Below are 27,796 nucleotides of genomic sequence, written 5' to 3'. Positions count from 1 at the left end.
CACAATCAACAGGAAAATTGTTGACCGCGTACACTAGTTTATTCACATGACAGGGCACATAAGATAATTGAAGTTTCTGCCAACAGTGGCGCCACAAAGTATTCATGCGATCGATCTTTTTTATAATTAATTTTAAGTTTTAATTTTATAATTATTAAGGTAGCAGTGTAAACATTTATGGCAATTATTACATTGTACAGCTTTTTGGGGGGGGGGGGGGGGGTCAGTCACCAGGTATTCACTTGTTTGTGTGTGTGTGTTTTCTTTTTTTCTTCCTGCCACCCGTGGTAGGGGTAAACGTATGCCAAACACGCAAATTTTCGTAGTAGAGCTTAGACTTCTTTTGCTTAGGGCAGGGTTCGTCGTATGCCGTATTTTCTAATTCTTGAGTGGGACAATTCAGCAGGACAATTGGCATCAAGAAGGCATGGTTAAAAAAACTAGAAAATGTTCAATGTGCGGGGTGGGTCTGAGAATGGAGGATACTGCGGACGCGAAGGCAGTGGAGGCTGACGCCAAGTGGAGGCAATGTGAGGTCAAGGAAAAAGTTGGGGAAATGATGGTTGCTCAGAGTGAACTGCTGATAAGAAATGCAAAGCTGGAAACTGCGTTGGTGACAGAGCAAGAAAAAACGAGAGCTATGGTAGAAAGGTCTAGGTCTGCCGATGAGGTACAAACGGAGGTGAACAAAGGAGTGGCCGACGGAGAGAACGGTAGGGCACTGGAACCCAGAGTGGCGGAGAAATAAGAGAAAACAAATTTAGAAAAAACAGGTTCAGCCGGGTCAATTGTCAGAAGACCCAGCTTCAGCGAAGTAGTGGTGGGGGTAGGAGGGTACAAAACAGCCGGGGTCACAAGTGCAAGTAACTTTCAGGGGCAGGACACTCTAGCAGAAAAGTCACACCACATGATAATCGCTCGGGACTTGAATTTAAATCTATGCACAGAAGCAATCAAAGAGAGGGTAAGAGGAGACAAAAGGGTTTAGTAGGGGTGTTTTAGTAGTGGCGCCTAGGACTTAAGCTGAAAGCAGTCATGATGCAAGCGAGCAGAAAAATCAGAACTAAAGCTAATGGACAAAACTTCGTGATGATTGTGGGCGGTCTAAACAATGTCTTGAATGAAGATTCAGCATTAGGAGCGACCACACTGGCAAAAAGAGTTGACGACATGCGCGCCACTTCCTCTCAGGTACAAATCTTGATATGCACGATACCGGAGGTACCGGTGCGTGACAGCATCCTGCAAAGAGTGGTTGTTGACGCAAAGAAAGAGATATGGAAGATAATTCGAGAGAAAGGCTTTCAGGTATTGGAAATGAACAGAGAGGTGCATAAGGTGCATAGGTGGGGTGGTTTTCAATGAGACAGAATTTACTTAAATAGGAGGCCAGGTCATGATTGGCAGGACGCGCAGTAGCTTTCTTGGGGGGCACGCGAGCTCTTCAGGATTCAGGATAGCTACTGTATTTACTCGAGTAATCCTCGCACTCGCTAATTCTTGCACCCCTCACATCGCCTAACAAACATACGATTTCTTTTTCCTCGAGTAATTATCGCAGCCCCGAAAATTTCCGCAATGATGTCGTCTGTTCGTTCTAGCCATCAGATGGATGGATGGATGGATGGATGGATGGATGGATGTGGCTGTAACCTTTAGATCGGGCGGCAGCTAACGCCACCTAGTCGTAATACTTAGTGAACTAACCATTACATTTATCTTTTTTTTTTCCTTTAAATAATGAAGGTGAGGATTCGTACTTCGCAGCGTTTAATTTTCACTCGTGCCTTGACTTTAGCCACCAATCAGATAACCTCCTTCTAGTTAAGTCTACCCGCTTAAAGTCTATTTTGGCCTCACTGTCCCTAAATCCCAGTACTTTGAAAAACTCTGTGCCATCATCCTGAACTATAGGGTGAAGCCCTTTACAGAACATAATCAAGTGTTCGGCAGTTTCTTCTTCCTCTCCACACGCACTGCATACTGTGTCTACCCCTTCGTATTTGGCCCGATATGTCTTGGTTCGCAGTACTCCCGTCCTGGCCTCAAACAGTAGAGAACTACCCCGAGTATTATCATAGATCCTTTCCTTGGCAATTTCCTGCTTAAAAGTTCAATAGATCTCTAGTGCCGACTTCTTAATCATGCCCATTCTCCACATGTCGGTCTCCGTTTCCTTCACTTTCTTCTTAACCGATAGTTCTTTTTGGTTTAGACACCTGCTGTTTTCTAAGTATTTACCAGTCAACTTCCTGGTTCGCTTCCTCCATTTTGTATCGACATTCTTCATGTACAAGTAGCTGAAAACCTTCCTAGCCTAATGCTCCTCCCCCATTTCTCTCAATCGCTTCTCAAATTTTATCTTGCTGCTAGCTTCCCTGCCCTCAAATGATGTCCATCCTATATCACCTTGTACTCCCTGATTTGGTGTATTCCCGTGAGCTCCTAAAGCAAGCCTACCTATTCCACGTTGCTTAATTTCTGATCATGCTTGAACTTCTGATCTCATGCACAAGACCGCATTGCCGAACGTCAGCCCAGGAACGATGACTTCTTTCCATATTCCTCTCACAACATCATACCTATTGTAATTCCACAGTGCCCTATTTTTCATGACTGCTGCATTCCTGTTACCTTTAGTCGTCCCGTATATTTCGTGTTCCCTCAGATACTTGGTCCCATTGCTTATCCATACGCCCAGATATTTGTATTTATCTGTTATCTCTAGTGTGACCTCCTATATTCTAAGCTCACTACCTTTGTTGTCATTGAAAATCATGACTGCTGATTTTTCCTTTCTGAATCTAAAATCTAACTTATCTCCCTCATTACCGCAGATGTCCATCAATCTCTGCAAATCTTCCTTGTTGTTGGCCATTAGCACTATATCATCTGCGTACATTAATGCTGGTAGTGCCTGATCAATAAGTTTTCCTTGTTTGACTAAAGAGAGGTTGAAGCCCAGTCCACTTCCCTCTAATTTGGCCTCTAATCCTTGTAGGTACATCATGAATAATAAGGGTGACAGGGGGCACCCCTGCCTAAGCCCCCGTTTTACCTCTGCAGGCTTGGATACCTGTTTTTCCCACTTTATAACTACCTTGTTACCTTTATACATACCCTTTAAAAGATTAGTGACTACATGTTCCACGCCTAGTGTGTCCAGTATTCCCCACAATTCCTCTTGAACCACGCTATCGTACGCTACCTTGATATCCAAAAATGCTAGCCACAGGGGCCTGTGTTCCTTTTCTGCTATTTCGATGCACCGCGTCAGAGAGAACAGATTGTCTTCCAACCTCCTGTGTTTCTCAAACCCATTCTGCAGTTCCCTCAGCACCCCCTCATCCTCTATCGATGCCTGCAGTCTTTCCCTTATAATCTGCATCGCCAGCCTGTAGACCACTGATGTCACTGTTATAGGACGGTAGTTGTTTATGTCAGCTTTGTCCCCCTTTCCTTTATAGATCATGCTCATCCTGCTAAGTTTCCATCCATCGGGAACTTCACCATCGATTATTATTGTGCTCACTGCCTCTCTCAAAGCCTACTTAGACTTCGGACCTAATGTCTTTATCAGCCTAATTGGAATGCCATCTGGGCCTGTTGATGTACTACTAGGAACCCTTTTCTCAGCCCTTTCCCGCTCTCGTTGGGAAAATGGAGCCATTGCACCACTTGATTCGTCCTTGTCTATTGTGGTGCATAAAGTACTTCTTTGTTGGAATTTCTCTGTCACCCTTGTTCTTATATATTCAATAGCTTCGTCCCCTTCTAGCCTAGCACCTTGGGCTGTAGTTATGAAACTCTGCTGCTCTAGGCTCGTCTCATTTCTTAGGAAGTTTAGATGGTTCCAAAATTTCGCAGCTGCCTTTCTATCTTTTTTATGTACTTCTGCCAGCCACTGAGCTCCCTTTCTTCTAATGTTTTCATTGATCAGAAAGGATGCATCCCTTCTACAGCTTAGAAAGGTTTCCCATTTTCTTTCAACATCATCTGTCGGTTCACCCCGCTGCTTAGCATGTCTGTGTTCCCTAGAGGCTCCCTGACGTTTTGCTATGGCTCTCTTAACTTCCTCATCCCACCAACTTTTGGGTTTGTGTCTTCTTTCTCGGGGTGACTTGTCACGCGTCTTAGCAAGCTCTAGCTCAAAGAGTCTAATTAGATTCGTGTATGTCCACACTGTCTTATTATCCTCCGTGATTACTTTCTCAATTTGTTTAGTGGCTATTTCAATTTGCCTTTCTGGATAAAAGTTTTCCTGTAGTTGCTCATCTTGTCTCTTTCCCACTTTCACTGCTCTGCCAAAACTTAGCTTGATACGTTTGTGATCACTACCCAGACTTCTGGAGCCACCTTCATCTATGTGCATTCCCCTGAACTTATCATACATCCTATGTGACATCAGTGCATAATCTATCGTCGACTGCAGCCTTCCTACCTCCCGTGTTATTTGCCCTTCACAATTCTCGGTACTGTTGCAAATGATCAAATCAAGCCTTTCACACATATCCATGATCATTTTGCCTGTCGGGTCGGTATACCCATCTATATCTTCTATGTGCGCATTCATGTCTCCTAGTATAATTATCTCGCACTCTCTTCCTAACTCCTCAATGTCCTTTGATATACACTCTATCATTGCCTGGTTTTTCTCTCTGGCCTTTACTCCCGTCCACAAGTACACGAAACCAAGGAGTGTCATTTGACCTGCCACTTTCCCTTTTAGCCATGAATGTTCCTTGCACTCCTGCTTGACCCTTTGCCAGTCTGTACTTTTATGAATGAATGCCCCAATACCACCCCCCTTTCTGCTGCCTTCTGTTCTATTACAATATTCCCACGCATAGTCCGGATTGTTCGGAGGTTGTTCCATGTCCCCGAGATGTGTTTCTACAAAACCGTATACCATTGGCCTCTCTTCTCTTAGCTGTTCTTCTATCTCTTCCCACTTCAGCCTGTTCCTACCACCCTGCATGTTAATATACCCTATGTCTGAATTGGCTCGGCGCTCGTGGCTACGTCTATTTATGCCCCGGACTCTACCTATCTTAGATATTGGTGCCACTTTGGAATCGTATCTGTCCATACCACCTGTCGAAGAGTCTCCCTGGTTGTTTTCCTCGTTACTAGCTATCCTGCACACCCAAAGGGCTCGCTTGCCCCCCATCGGGCGTGCGCTATCGTCGATGATGATAGCGCACGCCATCTGGTGCCATATCTTAAGCATCATGGGTACTATTTAGCACGGAGATGCATTCCAATTCAAGCCAAGCCAAAGCGGCAAGTGCACGTTGTGGCATGTTTTGTATGTTGTGTCGGTAATCCTGTCACATTATGGGGCTGCTTTCAAGTTGATTGATTGATATGTGGGGTTTAACGTCCCGAAACCACCATATGGCTATGAGAGACGCCGTAGTGGAGGGCTCCAAAAATTTCGACCACCTGGGTTTCTTTAACATGTACCCATATCTAAGCACACGGGCCTACAACATTTCCGCCTCCATCGGAAATGCAGCCGCTGCAGCCGGGATTCAATTCTGCGACCTGCGGGTCAGCAGCCGAGTACCTTAGCCACTAGACTACCGCGGCGGGGCTGCTTTCAAGTTGAAAGTGATTGATCATGCACTAAACAACGGCAACAGAGCCGCCGGTAGGCCCTTCGAAGTCTACGAGTTTTGTTCGCTACTGGTGACGGCAACTGAAAGCCACTGAGACGTGTTGGGCTTGCCGGGTGCCTAAGACTGGGATTGATGGTAAACTTTATTTCTTCAGAAGGAAACTGCGGAAGATTCTAGTAAATAGCCATCAGCCTAATACTGACATCCTACAATTACCTTTTGAGGGCTCCTGTTGTGTGACGAACGCTACCGCTACGCGCGCAACACCCACAAGCTTTGCGTATCGTATTTTAATTCTTGACTATTTGCTTGCACTTATTCTGTCTCAAATAAATCTTGCCTTGTGTAGAACCTCTGCTTTTATTGTTGAGGTAAATTTTAATTAGTACTTCTTAAGCTTGTCATTAGTTGCTGGTGTGAGAATCCCGATTTGTGGCCACTTCGCGTTCTTTTTCACTCTGTACATTTTCGTAGAAAGTTTTCCCCGTGTGATTCTCGCGCCCCTTAACTTTGCATCGGTTTCCCGTCAAAAAAATGTGTGCGGATTATGCGAGTAAATATGGTGGTAAAGAAGAAAACAACCAGGGGGACTCTTTTTGACAGGTGATATAGACAGATACGATTCCAAAGTGACACCAATATTTAAGACACATAGAGTCTGAGGGGAAATCGACGTAGGCACAAGGGCCGAGGCAATTCGGACGTAGGGTGTATTAACATGCAGGGTGGCAGTAATAGGAATTCGAAGATTCGCTTCGAACCTGAAATTCACTATTTGCACAAGCCTATTAAAGAGTAATGCATCAAGAGAGCTAAAATTTAACCTGTATGTTGCTGAATATTCCAATAGTGCAAATATGCAATTTAATGCTGGTATCTAAATTTTATCCAAAGTTATGAAGTTTTTATATTGCAGTCTCATAGCTCTGAATTTTCACTGGTGATTTCTGGAAAATTTTAAAATTTTACAATGTCTTCAAACATTTCATCAAAGTTTTCTTGCACACTGAAGAACGACACGGCGATAGTCTTTCTCAACAACCCGCTGGTTACCTGTGCATGTTTGATCTAGCTGCTGTTCACGCAAAATAAGCGAACTAGATTCCTTGTTCCCTAATTTGAAATGCATAACATCATCTGCCATGGCCGTCTCAACGGCAAACACTGACGCGTTCTTGTCCCTATGTGAGAGGCTCCAAATGACTGCATGCAAGGCCTCATTCGCATTCTACGTCTTCCCTCTGGTGCTTCTCTGCAGAAGCTTCTTGTCATGCAAGCATCCATAACAGGACACAGTGCATTGCTCACAGCGTCTGACAAGTCTCACTTACTTTTTGGGATGAGCTCATTCCCTCCCATGGAGGCATTATGCTTGCACCAAGACTCGGGGCTGTGTGGACAGAAGCTGTGGTTGGATTTCTCGTCAGTGGATGTGACATGATGATACGTAGCCTACACAGCTTTGTGCATCTCATCCATATTCCCAGAATGGCATTTCAGAACCCAGCCGTAATAGCTCATCAATTTTGTGATGAGGTCACCCGAGAGGCTCCAAAGCTCAGTCCCCATGCGCTTCTGCACATGGTTCAAGCAGTCTTCTTTTTCAACATTTATGAAGCCATACACCTTAGCACCTTTGGCAGTACTATAGGACCGGATGTCAACATCACAAAGCATGATGGTGTACCTGAGGCCATGAAGCGAAAGGGAGCGCTTAAATAAAATCATTGCTGCCTCTACTTCCATTTGGCCAGCCTTGCCGGAGGTATTTTTCTGGCAACAATGTTTGACTTTCCATTCAGAGTATTCTGGGATCTCGGGTTTTGGACCACATTCACAGCCAAGCCAAATTTAGAAAGCACTACATAGTCTATGACAGGTAGATTGCCACTATCCCTCAAGTGGAAGGTATATAACAGCGGTATCTTGCCAGTACATAGCTACGGAGCAGAAACCTGGAGACTTACAAAGAGGGTTCAGCTTAAATTGAGAATGACGCAGCGAGCAATGGAAAGAAAAATGGTAGGTGTAACCTTAAGAGACAAGAAAAGGGCAGAGTGGATTAGGCAACAAACGGGGGTTAAGGATATCATAGTTGAAATCAAGAAGACGAAATAGACATGGGCCGGGCATGTAGCGCGTAGACAGGATAACCACTGGTCATTACAGGTAACTAACTGGACTCCCAGAGAAGGCAAGCGGGTTAGGGAGAGACAGAGGGTTAATTGGGCATACGAGATTAAGAAGTTTGCGGGTATAAATTAGCAGCAGCAAGCACAGGATCGGATTAACTGGCAGAACATGGGAGAGGCCTTTGTCCTGCAGTGGACGTAGTCAGGCTGATGATGATGATGACATAGTCTAGCACATGACCTGAAAAAACTTCAATCACAGTTATTCCAATGTGAGAGGTGTGTACTCTTGTGTGCCAGCTTTCAAAAGAGAGAATATTTCCAGGGATGTCGAAATTGTGGTCCTTGTAGTGGCTCTTTACCGCTGTGGCACACTTAGTCAAATGTTCGGCACAAGTTCTCGTTGCTGCTGGCTAAAGTTTCATTTTCAATTACTATTGGTACGTTTTTGTATGAGGGCCTCGATGTGTAACACCGATAGTGGCAAAGGTGTCGTTCAGAGCTGTCTGACCATTCCCAGTGCTCCGAACTGCCATGCGAACGTTGATTTCGAACAAGTTACAATTACTACTGCCACCAACCCATCGCGAGCTCCATTTCGAACCAACGTCGACGCAGTTGGTGCACTGAAGCTTCAGGTTAACGGCTACACTGTACTCACACGCGTCGCATTTGATGGTCAACTAACCACGGCACACTCGGCAAAAAGATTGCTCAATTAGTAAGCTGTGGCTGATGAGCTTTCGGGGTTGTGCTGACTCGCGAGAACACTCATTTCGCGATCGGTTACTGAGACCGAGGGAAATTTCGCTGCTTTTTGCTGTGTGCGATGCTCAATGAGTTTTTTGTCAGCCAATGTCAAAAGTGTCACGCCTATCCTCGCAGCTCGATCGCGCATACCTGAAGTACTGCAGACAGCGGTTGCCGCCACCCTTTCTCTGGCTCGGAGGTCTGCTGCAGCAGCATTCTCTCTGTAATAATCACAAGCGCCTTGTTCCTGGTGCCTTGTTGTTTCCTGGCGCCTTGTTCAAGTATGACCGCAATCAGCAGATTCCGACGGCACCTTGGTCGTCATCGCGATCGCTTGTGTTGCAGCGCGGCTTGTCCCGGAATTCGTTGCGCTCTTCTGCCGAGATCTGCAGATTTTTTTCGTCGGCAGCTGCGATAATTTATGGCACTCTGGGCACGTATCGCCATTGGTAGACGTTGTAGCAATCGAAGGCTGCGTTCGTGTCAGGCTGCTGCATCGCGGCGTCTGCTGGTCTTCTGTCCTGCTCGACTCTTCTGTCCTGCTTGGGTTGCACATGCACATATCTTCGGTCGCTTGCCGAATTAGTGCAGTGTGTGGAGCATTCGAGCACGGTTCGGCATCTTGATTTCTATCTCAAAATTACAAAACTTCCAAAATGGCGGTGACAACGCGTGTGTTTGCTGCTGCGCGCCTGTGATCAGTGTTGTCAGTCCCCGAGCCCCAATCGCAAGCCGCCGTTCACTCACGTGACTGCTATGAACCAATGATACGGCACAATTTTGTCGCTTGTTTTTGTCTGGTAGCGTAGACTGGCTGCAGCTTTGGGGGTTCGTTCCTCGCGGGAAAGCGAGCTCAACAGAAGCTCTGTCAAGCGAGACTAATGGCCGCGATTTGATAAGTGGTTAGCGGGATCCGAACAACGCAAAAGGGGGCTGTTTTCGGCATTTTCATAAGCGAAACCAAGTGCTGGGATGAATAAACACGACATTTCTCAGTGACACGTCATTTCCAGTTCATTTTTCGCTGGCAGGTGCGGGACGATATGAAGAGAACGAAAATCACCAAACTGCAAAATCTTTTTTTTTTTTTTTCGTTCTTTTTTTTTTTTTTTTTTTTTTGTCGCCAAAACCTGTGTCCCCCCTTCAGCAAACACGCCACATCTTTAGATTATGAATGTGTATGGAGCATTCACTGGTTATCCAATCATCTCTGAGCAAGCTCCTGTAACATTGTTCACTTTGTGGATATGAATGAATGAATAAACTTTATTTCTGTATCCGGCATGTTTGTGGTCCGGGCTAGACCGCACAAGGAGGTACCGGGAGACCTTGTCTCTGTACAGCCTCCCTGGCCTGCTGTATAGCCCATTTTTGGTCTTCAATCTCAGAGCTGGGCAGCACAAGTGGCCACTGCTCCCGGAGGGCCTCAGGAGAACTTGTTGATAAGTTGGGGCATTCCCATAACATATGTTTATAAGATGCCTTTTCTGTTACGCATAGCTTACATTTATTGTCTGGGTATAAGTGCTCGTAGCTCTTGTGAAAGATTGTAACTCTTGTGGAAGAGTGATATTTTAAATATATTTGAAGTTTTTTCTGTTCTGTGAAATTTTTGTGTGGAAATCGGCTTGTTTATTTGCTGGTGCTAGTGCACTTTTTTTTCCCCATAACTGTTCTCTACCCCTGCTTTATTTGCTGTTTTATTTGTGGCTTTATTTCCTGCTTTATTTGCTTTATTTGTGCCTGCTTCATTTCTGATGCAGATGGAAGGCTTGGATGCCTGCTTATTGTTCTTCAGTTGAGTTTGATATGATTGGGTGCAAACTCATGTGAGCGAATTGTAACTGTGCTGATTGGTGGAGTAGCTTGCCATTCAGTGCCAGCAGTATGCTCTGTGTTGCCTTGATCTCATTTATATCATGCCTACCTTGTTTTATCATGCTACAGGTTCCCACTATAGAATGTAGGGGCTGATTATGGCAACGTGCTGCTCTGTGTAACCGTCGCGGCCCTGTGCAGGTATTGGAAGGTGACTCTGGTGAAGACCCCAAGTTCCATGCGCTCAAGCTTCTCGAGGTGATCATCCTACAGTGCAAGGGCCAGATTGATCAGGTGGGTTGCCTCATCTGGCGTTTATTCTGTTTCAATCGTGCTATGTTGTAATGTTGTGCCACAGCCTTCGCTAGTTATATGTCGTACGTGGGAGTGGGACATATGTCTAGTTATATGTCGTATATGGGAGTGGGACATAAGTTATTGCTTTGTGTCATTTGCTGTTATATTTTGTTATATTGTAAGATGGTAATGTACCAGGTGCATTTATTGTACAAATAATCTGTTCGCTGCAGCCAAATAAGTGAATGGAGCAAAAGCCTTTGTCAGGCCTTGATGCCTTTTGCTATTGCCGCCTTTTTGTAATGTTACTGAAGAAATAAAGCATTATTATTATTATTATTTGAACCATTGCGTGCCTAGCTTGTTTACCTGTGCCACAGTGATGTGATAGCTGCACCGATTGCGCTGAAAGACCAATCCTGCTATATTTCTACTATTCGGCACCAAAATAGTGCTAAACGTGGTCGTTTCATATTTCGAAAATGAAAGTAAAATTTCTCGGGGTCGAAAAGCTTTAGCGTGCGTCTATCCTCAGGTGCACACGTGCTACGTTGGAAGTAAGTATGTGCACTTTAGATAAAGAAAGACACGCATGCTTGTGCAGTGCTGGTCGGATTACCTTTCTAATTCATCATAAACTGCCACATATATAACGTAACTTGCCAAAAGAATGCATATACGTCATATAAGTGAAATTACAATATTTAGAGATTACAAATGTGCAAGATTTGTCGGATTGGCAGCCACTTCATTCTGATAATTGAGTTGTGTGACAGAGATACAAATTCTCATTCTCTTAAAATTGCAAATGCTGAAAAGCTCATGTTCTCAGGCCTGCTGTGCCGACAAAATGAACGCAGAAACAGAAACACTTGCAGAAGCTCGCCGACTAACCTCTCGGAGCTTTTGGTGTATGTGTCTTATTTCCCCGCCGCATATTGACAATCGAATTTCCGCTTGCTTTTGATGCGTTGTCTGCAGCACGGGCGACCGCTCGAACTGGAATGTTGCACTTGCACCATGCACATCTTTGTTTTCGTAAACGATGCGAGTCGCTGCTTTCATAACCAAAACGTTGTTCCCTTATATTTACCTCTTTCAAAATGTAACCACTGCCAAGTGCTGCAGCGATTCTGCTCGTGAGGTCTAGCCTGCCGACACACAACTCAATCAACGCGTCGCCCCAGGAAGTGTGCCATAGAAAACATGAGATCAGGTGCAAACGAGATGCACTTATGAGCTCGTCTGAGGGCAGCATGCGTGGAACCAAGTTCGTCTACAGGGTGGGGAGAAGAGCAGCGACAACTAGAGCTTGCTGAGCTTTCAAGTCCACCTACTGGTGGGAAAAGTCTGAGTCCGCAGCGGGAAAGCTTTTCAATTGCGATCATTCGGAATTGCCCCCCCAAAAACCAAACGTTAACATGCAAAGTATGTCCAAATATCTTGCTTTAAAACACTGAATGGACTATAGTTAGACTTCGATATAACAAAATTGATAAATTCTCAGAAAAATTCATTAGGAAGAAGATTTCGATATGTGCAGGTTCAATACGAAAATAAACACACATAAACAGAAGGGGACTAAAGACAGAGCTAACCCAAAAAAACACTTACTTAGTAGTAAAAAACTGCCTTATTGCAATAAAAGTTTGCTAATTCGAATTCCATAGGAACGCTGAGCAATTTCAAATTCAACGAAATTTGAAATAATGAAAGTGAGTAAGAATGGGTGGATTTCTGGGGGAGGGAGGGGCAAGAATAATATTTATTAGCCAAAAAAGTCTGTAATGACCTTCTTTTTCCTGAATACCACAGTTGTGGCTCTCTGTTCCAGCGCGCGAGCACGGCACAGGAAATCCTCTTCACCCTCTTCAAAGCTGAAGAAAAGCGGGCCACATTAAGTGCCTCCATCACCTCAGATGCTGAAAAGCGCACAGGCACTTCGTCATCTTCATCTTCCTCGCCTTCTGGCTCTTCAGCAGCAAGCTACTACTTGAGCGATGTCCTCATCAGTCAGGGCACCACACACAAATGCACCGGTGTCAACTTCAACATAATCAGCAAAATAGACGCCCTGAAGAGTGTCGCACAATGCCACTTGCATGAGCTCTTCAGCCCCATCCACGCCGACGTCGCAACTATCCTGTGCACTTCCAACTGCAAATCCACTGTGGCGAAAACAGTTTGTGATTGTGATCACGGTCACCTGTTCCCATGCGTGCACCAACATGTGCATGGCAGTGAGCAGCGTAATGCTTAAGTCCTTCCTGTCGCCCACGCACAAAATCATTCTCTCCAGCATGTGATGCCTATAAAAGCACTTGATGTTCCTTATAACACTCTGGTCCATTGTCTGTAGGGCCGCAGTTGTGTTTGCTGGAAGGAACACTCACTTTGTTGCTTTCAGCTCAACGTCCACTTTGTGCGCCGAAGAGTTGTCCACGACAAGAAGAACACGTCTGCCGCTCGGTTCTATTCATCTGTCGAATTCCAGTAGCCACTTCCTGAATAGGTCACCTGTCATCCAGGCTTTCTTGTTTGCGGCGTACTCTGTCGGGAGTGATCGAATGTTTTTGAAGCACTGTGGCTTGGGTGCTTTGCAAATCACAAAAAGGGGGACCTTTTCAGTAGTGGTCATATTTGCGGCGACCAGAACAGTGACATGCTCTTTGCTGCGCACTGCCGGCACAGCTGTCTCTCTTGTAAGTGATCGTCTTGTCTGGCTGCAACTTGAAAAGTAACGCTGCCTCGTCAGCGCTAAACACATCCTGTGGCGAATATCTCTCCAAGTACTGCTGCAGAGAGTTGCTTCTCCAAGTAGCGCATGTTTCGGTGTGCACTTCCTTTGCCTTGCCGGATAACAAGCGGAATACAAGATTTTGCCGCTCCCTGAAACAATGAAACCATCCCTCGGAGGCGACAAAGTCTTCAATGTTCAAGCGCAGGGCGAAATTGGCTGCTTTGGCCATGATTAGGGCCGCTCAATGCGATACTCTGGGCTCTCATTTCTTTAACCAAGATAATCAAAGCTGACTCCAGTTCCGAGAATTTCACTGTCCTTAGCCTTCTCCAACTGGCATCAAAATGCTCGGCTTCATAAACGTTAATAGCCGTCCTGTTGTGGGGTCTCGAATTGCGAGTGAACGCCACGCTCTTAGAGTGAACGGACACAGCAGACGCGGTCGGAACAAACCAACAACACACATTTATTTAACTAGTTTAGAATAACGATATCGTCCGCCGAATCGATACATCAATTGTTATCAACACGCTAGGACATCCGTACAGAATATTACCATACAGTCCATGACAAACACACAATAACATGACAAACACAATAACACGCCCAGGGCGGCGTCGCCAACGCTTGACTTACCACAAGGGCCCCCGGCGCGCAGCCCACAGTGCCGAGCACCGGGGACCCACGCTGAAGACAACCGTTCGCGGCAACCGCCACACGCAGAGGAGACTCGCTCAAGTCTCGCCCACCACCAAGGCTTGCCTTCCGGCAGGGGTCACCGCCGGCGCTACCATTCTACTAACTGTGATGATGATAGTGGTGCTCACCGCGAACACAACACCATCTATCGCTCGCTAGTCTCGAAATGCGGCTTTTGGGCGAGACATGCGCACCACGCGACTCAAGCATCTTTACAGGGAGGGCCAGCACCCCCACATTGTTTCGTATGTAGGTTGACAACGTGCTCGGAGGTATGCCGTGCTTCATTACTATTTCGTGCATTTGCTCGACTTCCCTTGGTCAACCTCTCCCGAAATCTCCACCTTCTTCTTGACAGTCTTTGCGCAGCAGTTTCCCCGCGGCATCTTGCTACTTCGATGCAGAATAAGACTGCTTGACTGCGTGAACTAACAACGTGCTCGAGGAACAATGTGACGCTGCCGGGTGTGGCCTAGGACTGCTAGGACTACTCCGCCAACTCCTCAGCGTCCCGCATATACAAGTGGCCCCAGGCGCTTATATAGTGGGAAGGCGATGAAAAAAAGAAATTGCTCCCCCTAGTTTCGGAGGCCATACTTTGCTCACCCTTTGCTCGGAGGCTGCTTCAAGCTCGAAAAAGCGGGTTGTGCCACCTATCGTTCGGTCGTAAAAGCTTCCACTAGTGTTTGACGACGATGGTGCTTGGCAACGCGTGTATTGAATTATTCGTAGAGGCGGCACTTTCTGTTCGAATTAACAAATTATTTCACACATGGTCTCCTATGCACATCTGACTGGACAGCAGCAACCATTTTGAATTATTAAAAATTTTGAAATAATGAGGTGTGAATTGAAGAGCTTTCAGTGTATTGCGACAGCAATATATGAACACTTCAGATGGGGTTTTGCTGTCGCCGCCATGTTCCGTGACAAATCTAAAGCTATAATATGCCCTCGCTCATCGCGACTTTCACGAATGGGTAAAAAAGCGCGAGTGCTTAATGACATGCTTTGGCCGCAGATAACACAAACACTAAGTACTGGAATACACGACAAGCACAAGTGGCACTTCCAACTGTTGGAAGTGCTGCTTGTGCTTGTCGTTGTGTGTTCCTTTACATTGTGTTATTTGCGGCCAAAGCATGTCATTAAGCAAGTACCAACTATGCCAACAATCAGTATTGTTACAATATATTTTGAGTGCTGAAGCAAAGATCAAATGAGTCAGCCTATCTTACCACCTGAAAGGCGCATAAAATAACATCCTCCGCGTGTTAGAACTGCCGTCGAATGCTCAAGCAGAAAGGAAACCACCAGTGTTAAACGAGCATGAAAAAAAACGGGGAAGGGGCCGCTCGAGTAGCAATGGTTTGAGTGAACTTCGATTTCAAGGGCGAGGTTGCCACCAATGGTGTGTGCGCTATCTCAACAAGCATCAGTGTGCTTTCAACACGAAGAAAGTGTGAGGGCTGGATGCTTCTCCCCAGAGCGGCTGTGTTTGATCACACCACCTTTTTTTTTGAAGTTCTGCAATATCAGATTCAAAGGAGCCGGCTGAGAGCCTTGCTCTGTATAACATTACAACTTGTTGCTATCACATTCATTGCATTGCATTCAGCGCGCTGTCATGTTGTTGCCAGAGGTAATCCGGTAATCACGAAGGCTAAGAGCTTGCGAACTCGCGGCGCAGGACAAAATGGAAGCGCGATCGGCCTTCGAAGATCCGTCGCCGCAGTGGTCTCAAAAAGTTTTCATCAGTGCCTAATCTAACATCCCCTCGGCATTGACGACACGGTTGTCTACATTTAAAAAAAAATAAAAGCAAAAAAAAAAAACAGCGTCTCCTGCACCGCGCAGCGCAGCAGCCAGCCCCACACAGAAGTGGCTCCTGCGCCGCACAGAAGTGACATCACTGTAAAAATTATTACCTAAAGCTAGTTAAATGTGTAAGTTATTCGTGTGTAATGCGTTAAACCTACAAAAATTTTACTAAGCAGGTGTTTAACGAGTCAATTAGCCTTGTTATTTAAATACATATTACAAGTATTTTAAATACAGGGGGTGCCATGGGTGCTGCGGCTGCGAAAGGTAAACACTGCGAGCTGGTAGCCGCCTGCGATGTGTGTAGGTGGTGAAAACTCCGATGAAATCGTGGCCATGGCCTAGGCCACTCCCAAGGAGGACTGGAGTGTCGTCGCTGCTTCACGTGATTGCTGGATGCTTAGTTGAACCTGATGGTTGGAGCTAGCGCGGCCGTCCACCGCGCCACAGCTTCATCTGAGTGTGTGCGCCATAAAGTTTCTCAGTATGATGTGCGGATTACAGTTGTTGGACGTACTTCATTTTCTAGATTGCAATGCCAAGTGTGATGTTGTCAAAGGTGAAAGTGTTCTTGCTGCCGATTTTTGCTTGTCACGAAGGACAAGGTCGGCGATGAAATAAATGCTTTCGCACAGTTCACGTGTAACTGACCGGACGCACATGCATGAAACCCCAGTGCGTCGGCAAAGTGTTCATACGATGGATGGGAACAATTTTATTGTAATGTTCTTACGAAGCCTGTGATCTCCGAAGGCCAGAGCTACTGCATTGCCGTCTGTTTTGTCAAGTGCGAACACGTACGGCCGCTCTCATCCGTTGCTACGTGAATGCTCCAGTGCTGTCACAGGCCGCGCGTGTTATTGAGCAAGGCAGACAAGCTTTTTTGTAGTTAGATGGGCTAACGCCGTCGGTGCTTGCCTTTGGGCATTGTTTATCAAGTGCTGATCGCCTAGAACATTGCGGTTACACGTCAGTATTTTTAAAGAAAGCGGCCTGCGGTTACCTCGTCAGGTGATGGTACACTGAGCGACATAAAAAAAGTTGCCCGAGACTACGTTGCAGTGCACCTTTCTGTCATCAAAACTTTGATAAACCGTGGAAATCAACATTCCTGACACCTGTGCCGAAGAAACCAATGCAGCCAGCTGCATTCGAGTTTTTTGTGTCTTTTTGCGTCTCGCCGATTAAGAGCACTAATTCGCAAAACACTTGATCATAATAAATATAGTCAATCCTGCAAGAGTTATCGAAAATCCGATATTAAAGGGCCTGTAGACGGGACTACCAGCAGCAGCAAATCGGGCTGATGAGGAGGCGCAAATGTTAAAACAATACATGCGTGAACAAAAAAAAAAAGAGAGCGTATCGATAACTGCAATGGGAGTTGAACCACCGACCTCACCAGTTGATGTGTTGCTTTAACCAACTACGCCACAGCTGCCGATCAGTTTCAGATGGCAAACAAGACGGTTTTGTATTGTTTTCACGCTAAACCTAACTAACATTTTTGTTCACTTTTTTGTTTGGACGTAATTTTAACGACTTTTATCGTTATGTCTATATGTCTATACGTACCGCTAGACACTCCCGACTATTCAAACAAAGCACCTAACCGAAAATGCCTGACGTCGCTTCCGTGCGGCGCAGCAGCCGTTTCTGTGTGGGGGTGGCTCGTGCGCCGCGCGGCGCAGCAGTCTCTGCCCAAAAAAAAAAAAAAAAAAAAAAAAAAAATCTCGGCCATGCTCAGTCGGGGGTCATACTATGCGAGCGCAATGAAACCATGCACACGCGCATGGCGCCGAAAAACGAAAACCAAACGACATCAATACTGCGGAATACTATTCGGTAAAGTGCCATCCATATGCAGCGCGGCCCCACACATGTGACGCTTAATAAAAGCGTGGCATTGCGTATGCAAAACTAGTTTTCTTCTTTTGTTTTTTGTTTAGGTGGGAGGGCTGGGGTGGACACATACACGCATGCACCCACGGCGGCAAGAACATGGGCAACGCTGGCTCATAGGACCCAAGCCCCCTCGCGCTCTCTCGCGCGAGGTGCTCGCTCTGGTTGTCCCTGGGGCCCAAATGCAGCGAGCACGTCGCCGCTGCTTGCGCGTATCAAAATGACAAAATCCGGGGCAAAATAATCGATAGTTTGTAGGGAAAATTCATTATATCAAGATATTTTCCTGCTGATACTTTGTTGCATAGAGGTCGCAAGTAAATGTGCTTCTATGGAGCAGCGGCGGACAATAGAAAAACTTCGTCATATGCAGGCTCTTTATAAGCAGGTTTAAGGGGGTCAAGAGTTTTAAAGATGACGTGGGTTATTTCTTTACCAAATTAGGTGAAACTGCGCAGCCTTGTTCAGCTTCTTTAACTATCTACCGTATTTACTCACGTAATCTTTACACTCGCATAATTCTCGCACCCCCCACATTGCCTTACAAGAATATGATTTTTTTTCCTCGAGTAATTATCGCACCCCCGTAAATTTTTGCAATAATGTCGTCTGCTCGTTCCAGCCGTTGATGATGATAGCACACGCCGTCTGGCGCTCTCTTATGCATCAAGCGTACTATTATTGCACGGAGATTCAATCCAATCCAAGCCAAAGCGGCAAGTGCACATTGCAGTGTGTTTTGATTGTTGTGTCGGTAATCTTGCCACGTTATGAAGCGATACTGAAGCTGCACGGCTGCTTTCAAGTTAAAAGTGATTCATCATGCACTAAACAACGGCAAGAGGGTCGCCACTAGTCCCTTCGGAGTCGATGAATTTTCTGTTCCCTACTGGTCACGGCAGCTGAAAGCCACCGATACGCGTTGGGCCTGCCGTGTGAATAAAACTGGGATTGATGGTAAACTCTATTTCTTCATAAGGAAACCGCGAACGATTCTGTTAAATAGCCATCAGTCCAATACTGACACCCCACGCTTACCATTTGAGGGCTCCTTTGAGGGACGAATACTACCGCTACGCCCGCAAGCTTCGCGTATGATATTCTAATTCTCGACTATTTGCTTGCACTTTTTGTGTCGCAAATACATCTTGCCTTGTGTTGATCCTTTGCCTTTATTGTTGAGGTAAATTTCAATTATTACTGCTCAAAGCGTGCTGTTAGTTTCTGGTGTGAGAATCCCGATTTGCGGCCACTTCGCTTTCTTTTTCGCTCTGTACGTTTTCGTGGAAAGTTTTCCCGCGTAATTCTCGCACCCCCCCACTTTTCATCGCTTTTCCGCCAAAAAAACTGTGAGGATTATGCGAGTAAATAGGGTAGGTATATTTTAAGTTAATGTTTTTGAGGTCATTAGCAAAACATGTATTTCTTGCTTAAACAATGAATATTTATGTACATAAAATTACATAATTATTAATACATATATAGATACTAGAAAGCCGAAGAAGAGCAACACTGCAAGCTGATAGAAAATTTAACAAGTACTTCTCGAATTCATCATCATCATTAGCCTGTCAATGTCCACTGCAGGACAAAAGCCTCTCCCATGTTCCACCAGCCAACTCAGTCCTGTGCTTGCTGCTGCCACTTTATACCTGCAAACTTCTTAATCTCATCTGCCCACCCAACTTTCTGTCTTCCCCTAACCCGCTTGCCTTCTCTGGGAATCCAGTTACTTACCCTTAATGCCCAGCGGTTATCCTGTCTACGCGCTACATGCCCGGCCCATGTCCATCTTCTCTTCTTGATTTCAACTATGATATCATTAAGCCCGGTTTGCTCCCTGATCCACTCTGCTCTCTTCTTGTCTCTTGAGGTTACACCTACCATTTTCCTTTCCATTGCTTATTGCATCGCCCTCAATTTAAGCTGAACCCTCTTTGTAAGTCTCAAGGTTTCACTCTGTAGCTAAGTACTGGCAAGATGCAGCTATTATATACCTTTCTCTCGAGGGATAGTGGCAATCTACCTGTCGTGATTTGAGTGCTTGCCAAATGTGCTTCACCCCATTCTTATTCTTCTAGTTACTTCACTCTCGTGGTTCGGCTCCGCGGTTATTACCTGTCCTAAGTAGACAAAGTCTTTTACAACTTCAAGTGCACCATTACCCATCTCGAAGCGCTGTTCTCTTCCAAGGTTGTTGTACATTACTTTCGTTTTCTACAGATTAATTTTAAGACGTACCTTTCTGCTCTCCTTGTCTAACCCTGTGATTTCAAAGTTCTCTCAAGTTCGACACTTCTCGAATTACAGCCAATAAAGTTCACTGTCTGCGTGTAACCAAAAACAAAGAAATTTTTAATCAAAATTTTTTTTGTTTTGAAAATTGAAAATCGAATCTTAGCACTGCATTCTGTGCGCATTTAACTACATTGTGCAAAAAGAATTATAGCTCTAGCTGTCCTAGATCGACTTTTACTGAAGAAGCTAACAAGGAAAGTTATCAATATCTATGTTCCGAGAAAATGAAAAAAAAAAAAAACAGTTAAAACTTTATTCAGTCTTATTGAGTGAAAATTATCATGGCACACATACTTTGTCAGTTAATATGCACCGAGCATGTAATCTGACTGATTGCATGAGCGTGTCGTTACTTTAAAGTCCTGCTGCAAGTTGTCCTCGTGTGATCGTCTGCCGACAAGGCTGCCTATCAGTTTCAAGACGTTACTGACGCCAATGTTCAGCAAATGTGCACGCGTCATCCTCAATCTGTCACATGATAAAGGGACTTTTTCCAGCTCATCCAGATTGAGTTGTAGATGTCACAGACCAAACTCGCTCACTCGCTCATCAATTTCGAGGCTGCAAGAACAGCGAGGTGTTAGTATCCTTTTCACGTAAGACTGCCGCATTTTCAAGTGGAGACCGCGACATCATTGCAAACACGTCGTTAAAAGCAGTCTACCTGTTCCCATTGTAGCCTCCATTGTGCGAGCGGCGAGCACGTTCACTGCGAACAGATTTCTGTCGTTCGTCGACGCGTGCCATGCTTTACTCTGACAACCTGTCACGCAATTTCACACACTAACAAGGTCGTTTCGTCAGGCAGGAGGGAACCGCGACATTGGCATGTTTAGCGATAAGACTACGCTTCCGTTCCGTCACTGCAAAGATTCATATCTCTCGTAGCTTCTCTTCTGCTTATTTGCTTCAAAACACTGCCGCTTCCAGCGACGTTGTCGACAATCATTCATCCTCACAGGGGTGCTGACATTCATCTCACAGGGGTGTTATAAATTGATTTTGCGCCAAAAATAATGATGCGAAAAGCTAAAAACTTCTCGGATAAGTACAAAAATAATTTCAGATTTTGAAAATGTCAGCTTCAAAAACTCCATTTTTTTCGCAATTATCGGCCTTCGAAAACCCGTGTCCCCCCTTAACTGTACACAGTTTAAACCCATTATAAGGTCACGAATGTAACAGACAAACGGGTATAACACACAACATCCACTTTTCTGGTTGGCCAGCCTATATTTTTCGTTAATTGCATCTATTTTGTAAGAGACACCAAATATAGAAAACAATTGGTTGTAAAGGACAAGTTTTCGGTGAATTTAGGCCAATAACATCGCTTGTAAAAGGCACTCTAACATAAATGAAGCGCGATTAACGGTTAAGTGAACTGGCGTCCACTTTTGGAAATAGAAAAAAAAACATACATATACGAACTCTGTTGATTATAGCCTCTGTAAATGTTTAGTGGGTCAGTCAGTAATAAAACAATAATAATAGGTTCTTAAAACTGGTATGCCTTGCTGATATCTACTTCAGACTTACTGGTAAGGGGCGAGCCCGTCCACATGTGCAATTCACAGGCACCTAAAGTAAAGGAGCCAATATCGCGAGCATGCAGAGCGAACACATTGCAGAAATCTTCCAATGAAAACGTCTCGCATGTGTTTTCTCCGCAAGCCCGAAAAATAGCACCAGTGCACTGCAAATGCTCTCTTTAGAGCCCCGCGCTGCTTGGCAACCTACAGCCACTCGATGACGGTCGTCTTGCTTTCCTAAAAAAATTTCAAAAGCTACACAGGAGCCAAGCCAAGCAAAAGCCAAAATTGACAGGAAAAAGAAAATTGGAATTGCAAGTCTCAGAGGCTATAGTTTAAACTCCCACAAAAACAGCACATCAAAAGTGAGTTTTGAATCTCTGAGGCCCAGCTTCACTGTGAGTGCAAAAAAGCTTTTTTTTTCTTCTTCGGAGCTTGGTGGCGCTCAGGTCACCGGCCCGATTGGCCCATTTATTAAAACGATTGCTCGTAGCATCAATCGAGTCCATCATTCGTCTGCCACGTTTCAGAACCATGCAGTTGCTGGTGCAGTGCATTCTGTGATCACCGTTGTCGCTGTCAGTCCACCACCGGCTGCAAGCAACGATTCACAAGGGAGGCTAGACAAGCTTCGCCGCAGTGCCTGCAATGGGCGTATCGCCAGCCTTCACTACCGAATGTCACGCCGTGATCACTACGCTCAGTGGCTGCTTTGTAATTGTGTGATGGTGTGATCGCTATCAACGTTCACTGCTGGCCGGCCGCCTGTATCAGTGCACAACAGATGCTGCTACTGGCCTGGACCTGGTTCGCCGCCACGCCGTGAAGACAGTGCTTATCACTGCTGTTATCCACCGCTCACCGCCAGAGCTACGCCGTGATAGCTGCGAAGTTGGTTTATCGCTGTGTTTATCTGGATTTCGCTGCCTCAGTATGGCGGAATGCTCCCTCATACGCCGCACTAGCCTCCCGGTGTCAGAAAAGCTCGACATTGTAGCAGACAAGTGTAACATGATGCAGGCAGACACCGTCAGAAAATTCGGTTTGCCAAGAAATACTGTTAGTGGGATTTTGGCTCAGCAAAAGAAGCTTCTGAAAAAAACGCCACAAGGAGCCAGCCAGTCCAAACAGTGTAAGTCATCCCATCCTGCCGTAAAAGAGGCGCTTCTTCTGGGGATACAAGATGCAAAAAGCAAGAACATCCCCCTTAACAAATCCGAAATTTCATGGCCTTGCTCCAACTTGTGCAGAACGCTGCTTAATTCACCTTCGCCACAGTATCCCAATGTCCTGCAGAAAAGCGTATTACGATTTGGAAGGGCTTTCAGCTCTAGTCACGGTACATACGCAGCTCATTTTGTTTATTTACTCATGCATGTATACGCAACCTACCGTAAAATGCGGAATATAGGTTGAGGCGGAATATAGGTCGACCCCCTTACCTTGACCAGCAAAAAAAGAAGAAAAAAAAGAAAAGCGCGAATAGTTCACGGTTTCAGTTATGGGTGACCCAGCTCCTACTGCAGCGGACGATCACCGCGGGTTCACGCTTAGCGAGCCACAGGGCCGCTACTCCGTTTACTCGCGTGTAGCGCACCGCTCCGCGCGCGCTCAACTAATAAGGCGTTTAGCGCGGTGCGGCAAATAGACAGTGTTCTAATGCAAAAGTACACAACACTTTATTGCCTCTGGCGGCACCCCGAACAACAGTACAACGTCCGCTCCCGGGACGCGGGTAGCAAAGGCACCCGCACGCGGACGTTCACAATAAGGGGAAAACCGCGAGCACGTCGCAGCTGGCAATGGCGAGCTTTGACACGCCGGTCGGGAAAAGGTCCCTCGCGGCTATGCTGCGCACTCTCACGATGGCCAATGGGCCTGGTCGCGAGTGTTAGGGCAAACTTCGTACGCGTAGGCCTAACGCAAGTGCGGCTCGTTGTGGTACGACCACTTCAAGCACTAGGCACCGCTCTGGGCTTAGCGTACGCTACCGAAGCCAACACTCAAGTAAACACGCCTGCCGGGGTGCCCAAGGCCACCCCGGGCAGGCTACCGTCCGCGATTCCCAAAGGGGACGCGGACGAAGGAAAACACGTGCTTACCCGGCGCTGTCCACGGAGAAGAGAGCGCTCCATCGGCGCGCGCAGTGGCGCGCGCCATGCCCGCACGTGGCGCCATCTATCGCCACGTGGTGTTAACAGAGCAGGAAAGCGAAAGGGTGTGGCCGTGTGGCGGAATGCCCGCGAAATGGTCGCAGGCGCGCCTCAGATCCCCACATCCTCCTCTCCTTAATTCACCCTATATACCGGTCTGCAAAGGCAGCCGGTCGTCGCCCATGCATGCAAAGGCGTCATGCAATGGGCAACAGCTAGCCTCAGCCTCGCTCTGCAACTGCTGCTGAAGAAAAAAAAATAAACAACACAAGAATACACTTGACAAATACAAGGGTTCCGCGGAAGAGGGGTAACGGGAGTTCATGATGCTCACGCAAGAGCGCGTCCACGGCTCGGAGGGGCAGCGTCACGTAATGTCTGACTTGGGGTGATTGCGTGGATGCGAGAGTTCAAGAGGAGGGTTCTGGTTGAGGCCCTCATGCGAGGAACGGGCTCACCTTCGTCTCGTCGATGTTGACGACAGCCCTGCGAGTCCGACGAACGCCGCCTCGGTGGAGGTTCGGATGGACCTCGCTGCGACAGCCGGCCCTTCTGCTGGAATAATGGTCGCCAAATATACTGGCTTCGGCGTCGGTCGAGTCGTGCACAGCGTCTGCGACAGCTGGCCTCGTGCAGGAGCCTCGTGTAGGTCTCCGAACACCTCCAGAGTCCAAAGTGGTGTAGGGGTCGGTTATTTCCTAAGTTGTCGCCACACACACGCACACACACCTCCGATGGTCGGGTCTCTCCAAACGCGCACCGCAAGGGAAGCGCAGAGTGTCATTTGTCCCTCTCCCCAGCTAAAGCACCAATTCACAATCCCCTCCTCCAGCGAGAAGGAAAAAAAAGAAAACACGAAAAAAACATCAAGTAAACAACAACACTCAAATGACAATCAGCAGCAGTAACTGGGCGGAACAGACTTCTTTGCAAGCACTGGCTGTAAAGAAGTTAGCTAACTGAGGCTAGAAAGTAAAAATGAGGGCCTTCGGTTGCGGAAATAAGCCCGCCGTCCGGCGCGAAATCACTAAGGTGACCGCTTCCTCAGATTATACCGGTGCGTGGTCCGAATGCGGTCCGCTGCGCCGGGTGTGCGCCGTTGCTTTCGCGAAGAGCCACTGGGCGCTGGCTCGTCAGACCTCGACGCAAAGGCTTTCAGGTCTGCGATATGGGCACGGCTGAGTTTTCCCGAAAGCGGGTCTTTCAGCAAGTACGCGAGTGGAGTCCAAGCTTTTTCCACTCGGTACGGACCAAGCCACTTTGGAGCGAGCGAAGTTGAGAAACCCTTGCTCGCGTTGCTAAGAGCGTGGTTGCGCTTCAGGACGAGGTCACCCACCTTAAATGAAAGGTGGCGACGTTTTCGGTCGTACTGGGCCTTTTGCTCGGCCCTGGCCGATGCCAAACTTTGCCTCGCTCTACTGGGAGCTCGACAAAGCCTGTCCCGAAGTGTGGAAGCGTAAGCAGAACAGTCTGCCGGTTCTTCCTCGTCTCCGAGCTGGCATTGCATGACACTGGTCACCGGATTTGCCAACTCCCTTCCGAAATTAAGGAAGGCGGGAGAGAAACCAGTAGAGCGACTCTCGGAGGTTCGGATTGCAAACGCGAGTTCACTCAAATGGTCTGCCCAGTCCCTTTGACTTTCGGCAAAGGCCGCCAACATCGGTTTGAGCGTACGATTGGTTCGCTCCGTCAAATTGGACTGGGGATGGTAGGGCAAAGTGGTGCAGTGATCTATTCCTAGGGAACGGCACGTATCACCAAACATTCGAGCGGTGAAATACGACGCATTGTCCGTGATCTATCTTTTCGGAAAGCCGAACCGACAAAACACTTCCTGTAGCCTCTCTAGCACCGCTCGCGCTGTCACTTTCCGCAGCGGAAACAGCTCCACCCATTTGGAAAAATGATCCACAACTACCATCAGATGTATGAACCCCTGCTTACTCCTGGGGAACGGCCCCATTAGCTCGCAGGTGGCTACTTGCCACGGATGCTCACTGACAACCGGTTTCATCAAGCCGGGCGGCTTGCCACCTTTTGATTTCACCGTTTGACAGACGTGGCAGGAACGGCAATAGCGAAAAATGTCACGCTTTACGCCAAGCCAAGTCACAACCTTGCTCAGTTTCGCAAAACTTTAGAGCCAACCAGGTGACCGGCAATGGGCTCGTCATGAGAGGCTCGCAACAGTGCGGCTCTCAGATTTTTGGGCATAGCCACCTTAAACGGGTCTATGGACGCGTCGTCAGTGGCTATATACTTCAGCAGGAGCCCGTCATGGTCCAGCAAAATGAATCCGCCGGGGACTCAGCGACACACGCAGTTTCAGCCCCCTAATCGCGCCCGCCGCAGAACAAGCAGCGTAACGGCGCGCCTCTCAAGACGGTTTAACGGCGCTCCGTCCCTCCGAGACTCGGAACGGAATCACTCTGCTGAGCCTTCAGTAGCTCGTCGCTGCCGAAAGCAACTCCCATTCTCCCAAATGGGGGAGTCTGGTATCGCGCCCACTCAGGACCGCAGCAACCGCCGCGTGCACGGCGTCACGGGTTCGCTCTCGGCACGGTGGCCTTCGGAAAGTTCCCCCCGCTCGGCCGCTACGCAGTGCGCCGCTTACCTAGATAGCAGCCAAGGTCGTCCTCATGGAGACTCCCCCTTTTCGCCGCTGTTTCGCCCCCGACGCTTGCCAGTGCTAAGGCACCGCGAGCGGCCGTCGCACCGGAATCCAGGTTCTCGGCAGACAACAGGGGGCACAAGATAGCTCGTCAGCTACCACGTAGGAGTGTATTCACCACAAAAAGGGGTGACGACACAGGCGGGCGCCGAAGGGCGGCCGTCGATAGATGCGGTGGCCTCTTTGTGCAACGCGTCATGCCACGGAGCAGACATGTTGCGACGAGCCCGAATCGCGCAGGCGAACTGCCGCGCTAAGACTAACCAAAGGCTTAATGAGCCTTTGACACCGCGTTGGGTACCAGGCTGCTAGGTTGCATAGCAGCCTGCGGGCAAAATTCGGCAACGGCTGAGGCCGCGGTGCCGATCTGCGCCCCGGAAGCTCCACTGAGAGCCGTTTCGGAGCGCTGTGACATGGAACTGCCATGCATTCCAAAGGGAGCAGTAATAGTCCAATTTGCCCTTGTGCACTGTTCGGGTTGGGCTATGGCCCCGGACTCAAAACACGCTACCTCTCCAGAGGGAGCTGATACGTAGCGCCTCGTGTCATCCCGACTGGGGCTTGTGACAAGTGAGGGTGCGCGATTGTGATGCTCAAGGGGGCACTGGCCCTGTTCTCGAGCAATGCGGTATCTGCTAAAAGCGTCAGCGGACAGAACTCACGCGGAGCAGACATAACGCGGGCAAACGCGGCGAGCCTGATTCGCAAAGGCGGGCCGACTCGGCTAAGACTAATCAAATGCTTAATGAGCCTTTGATACCGCGTTGGGCGCCAGTATGGGTGACCCCGCTCCTAACTGCAGCGGACGATCACCGCGGGTTCACGCTTAGCGAGCCACAGGGCCGCTACTCCGTTTACTCGCGTGTAGCGCACCGCTCCGCGCGCGCTCAACTGATAAGGCGTTTAGCGCGGCGCGGCAAATAGACAGTGTTATAATGCAAAAAGTACACAACACTTTATTGCCTCTGGCGGCACCCCGAACAACAGTACAACGTCCGCTCCCGAGACGCGGGTAGCAAAGGCACCCGCACGCGGACGTTCACAATAAGGGGAAAACTGCGAGCACGTCGCAGCTGGCAATGGCAAGCTTTGACACGCCGGTCGGGAAAAGGTCCCTCGCGGCTATGCTGCGCACTCTCACGATGGCCAATGGGCCTGGTCGCGAGTGTTAGGGCAAACCTCGTACGCGTAGGCCTACGGCAAGTGCGGCTCGTTGTGGTACGACCACTTCAAGCACTAGGCACCGCTCTGGGCTTAGCGTACGCTCCGAAGCTAGCACTCAAGTAAACACGCCTGCCGAGGTGCCCAAGGCACCCCAGGCAGGCTACCGTCCGCGATTCCCAAAGGGGACGCGGACGAAGG

The 27,796-nt window shown here is 47.6% G+C and overlaps 1 protein-coding gene across 5 annotated transcripts in view; it reads left to right on the top strand.

Annotated features, from left to right (window-relative positions):
* The window catches only part of msk (importin-7 msk), a 340,833-nt gene that overhangs the window by 245,956 nt on the left and 67,081 nt on the right, over window positions 1–27,796 (top strand). For all 5 annotated transcript variants that reach the window (XM_075886387.1, XM_075886384.1, XM_075886385.1 and 2 more), the window contains exon 13: window positions 10,523–10,615. In XM_075886387.1, the coding sequence (XP_075742502.1) occupies window positions 10,523–10,615 (93 nt within the window). The remainder of the gene's footprint in view (window positions 1–10,522; window positions 10,616–27,796) is intronic.

This window comes from Rhipicephalus microplus, chromosome 2, assembly GCF_043290135.1.
Source record: "Rhipicephalus microplus isolate Deutch F79 chromosome 2, USDA_Rmic, whole genome shotgun sequence".
In the NCBI taxonomy this organism is placed as follows: domain Eukaryota; kingdom Metazoa; phylum Arthropoda; class Arachnida; order Ixodida; family Ixodidae; genus Rhipicephalus; species Rhipicephalus microplus.
The sequence above is the reverse complement of the archived record's forward strand: the minus strand, read 5'-3'. Positions and strand labels throughout refer to the sequence as shown.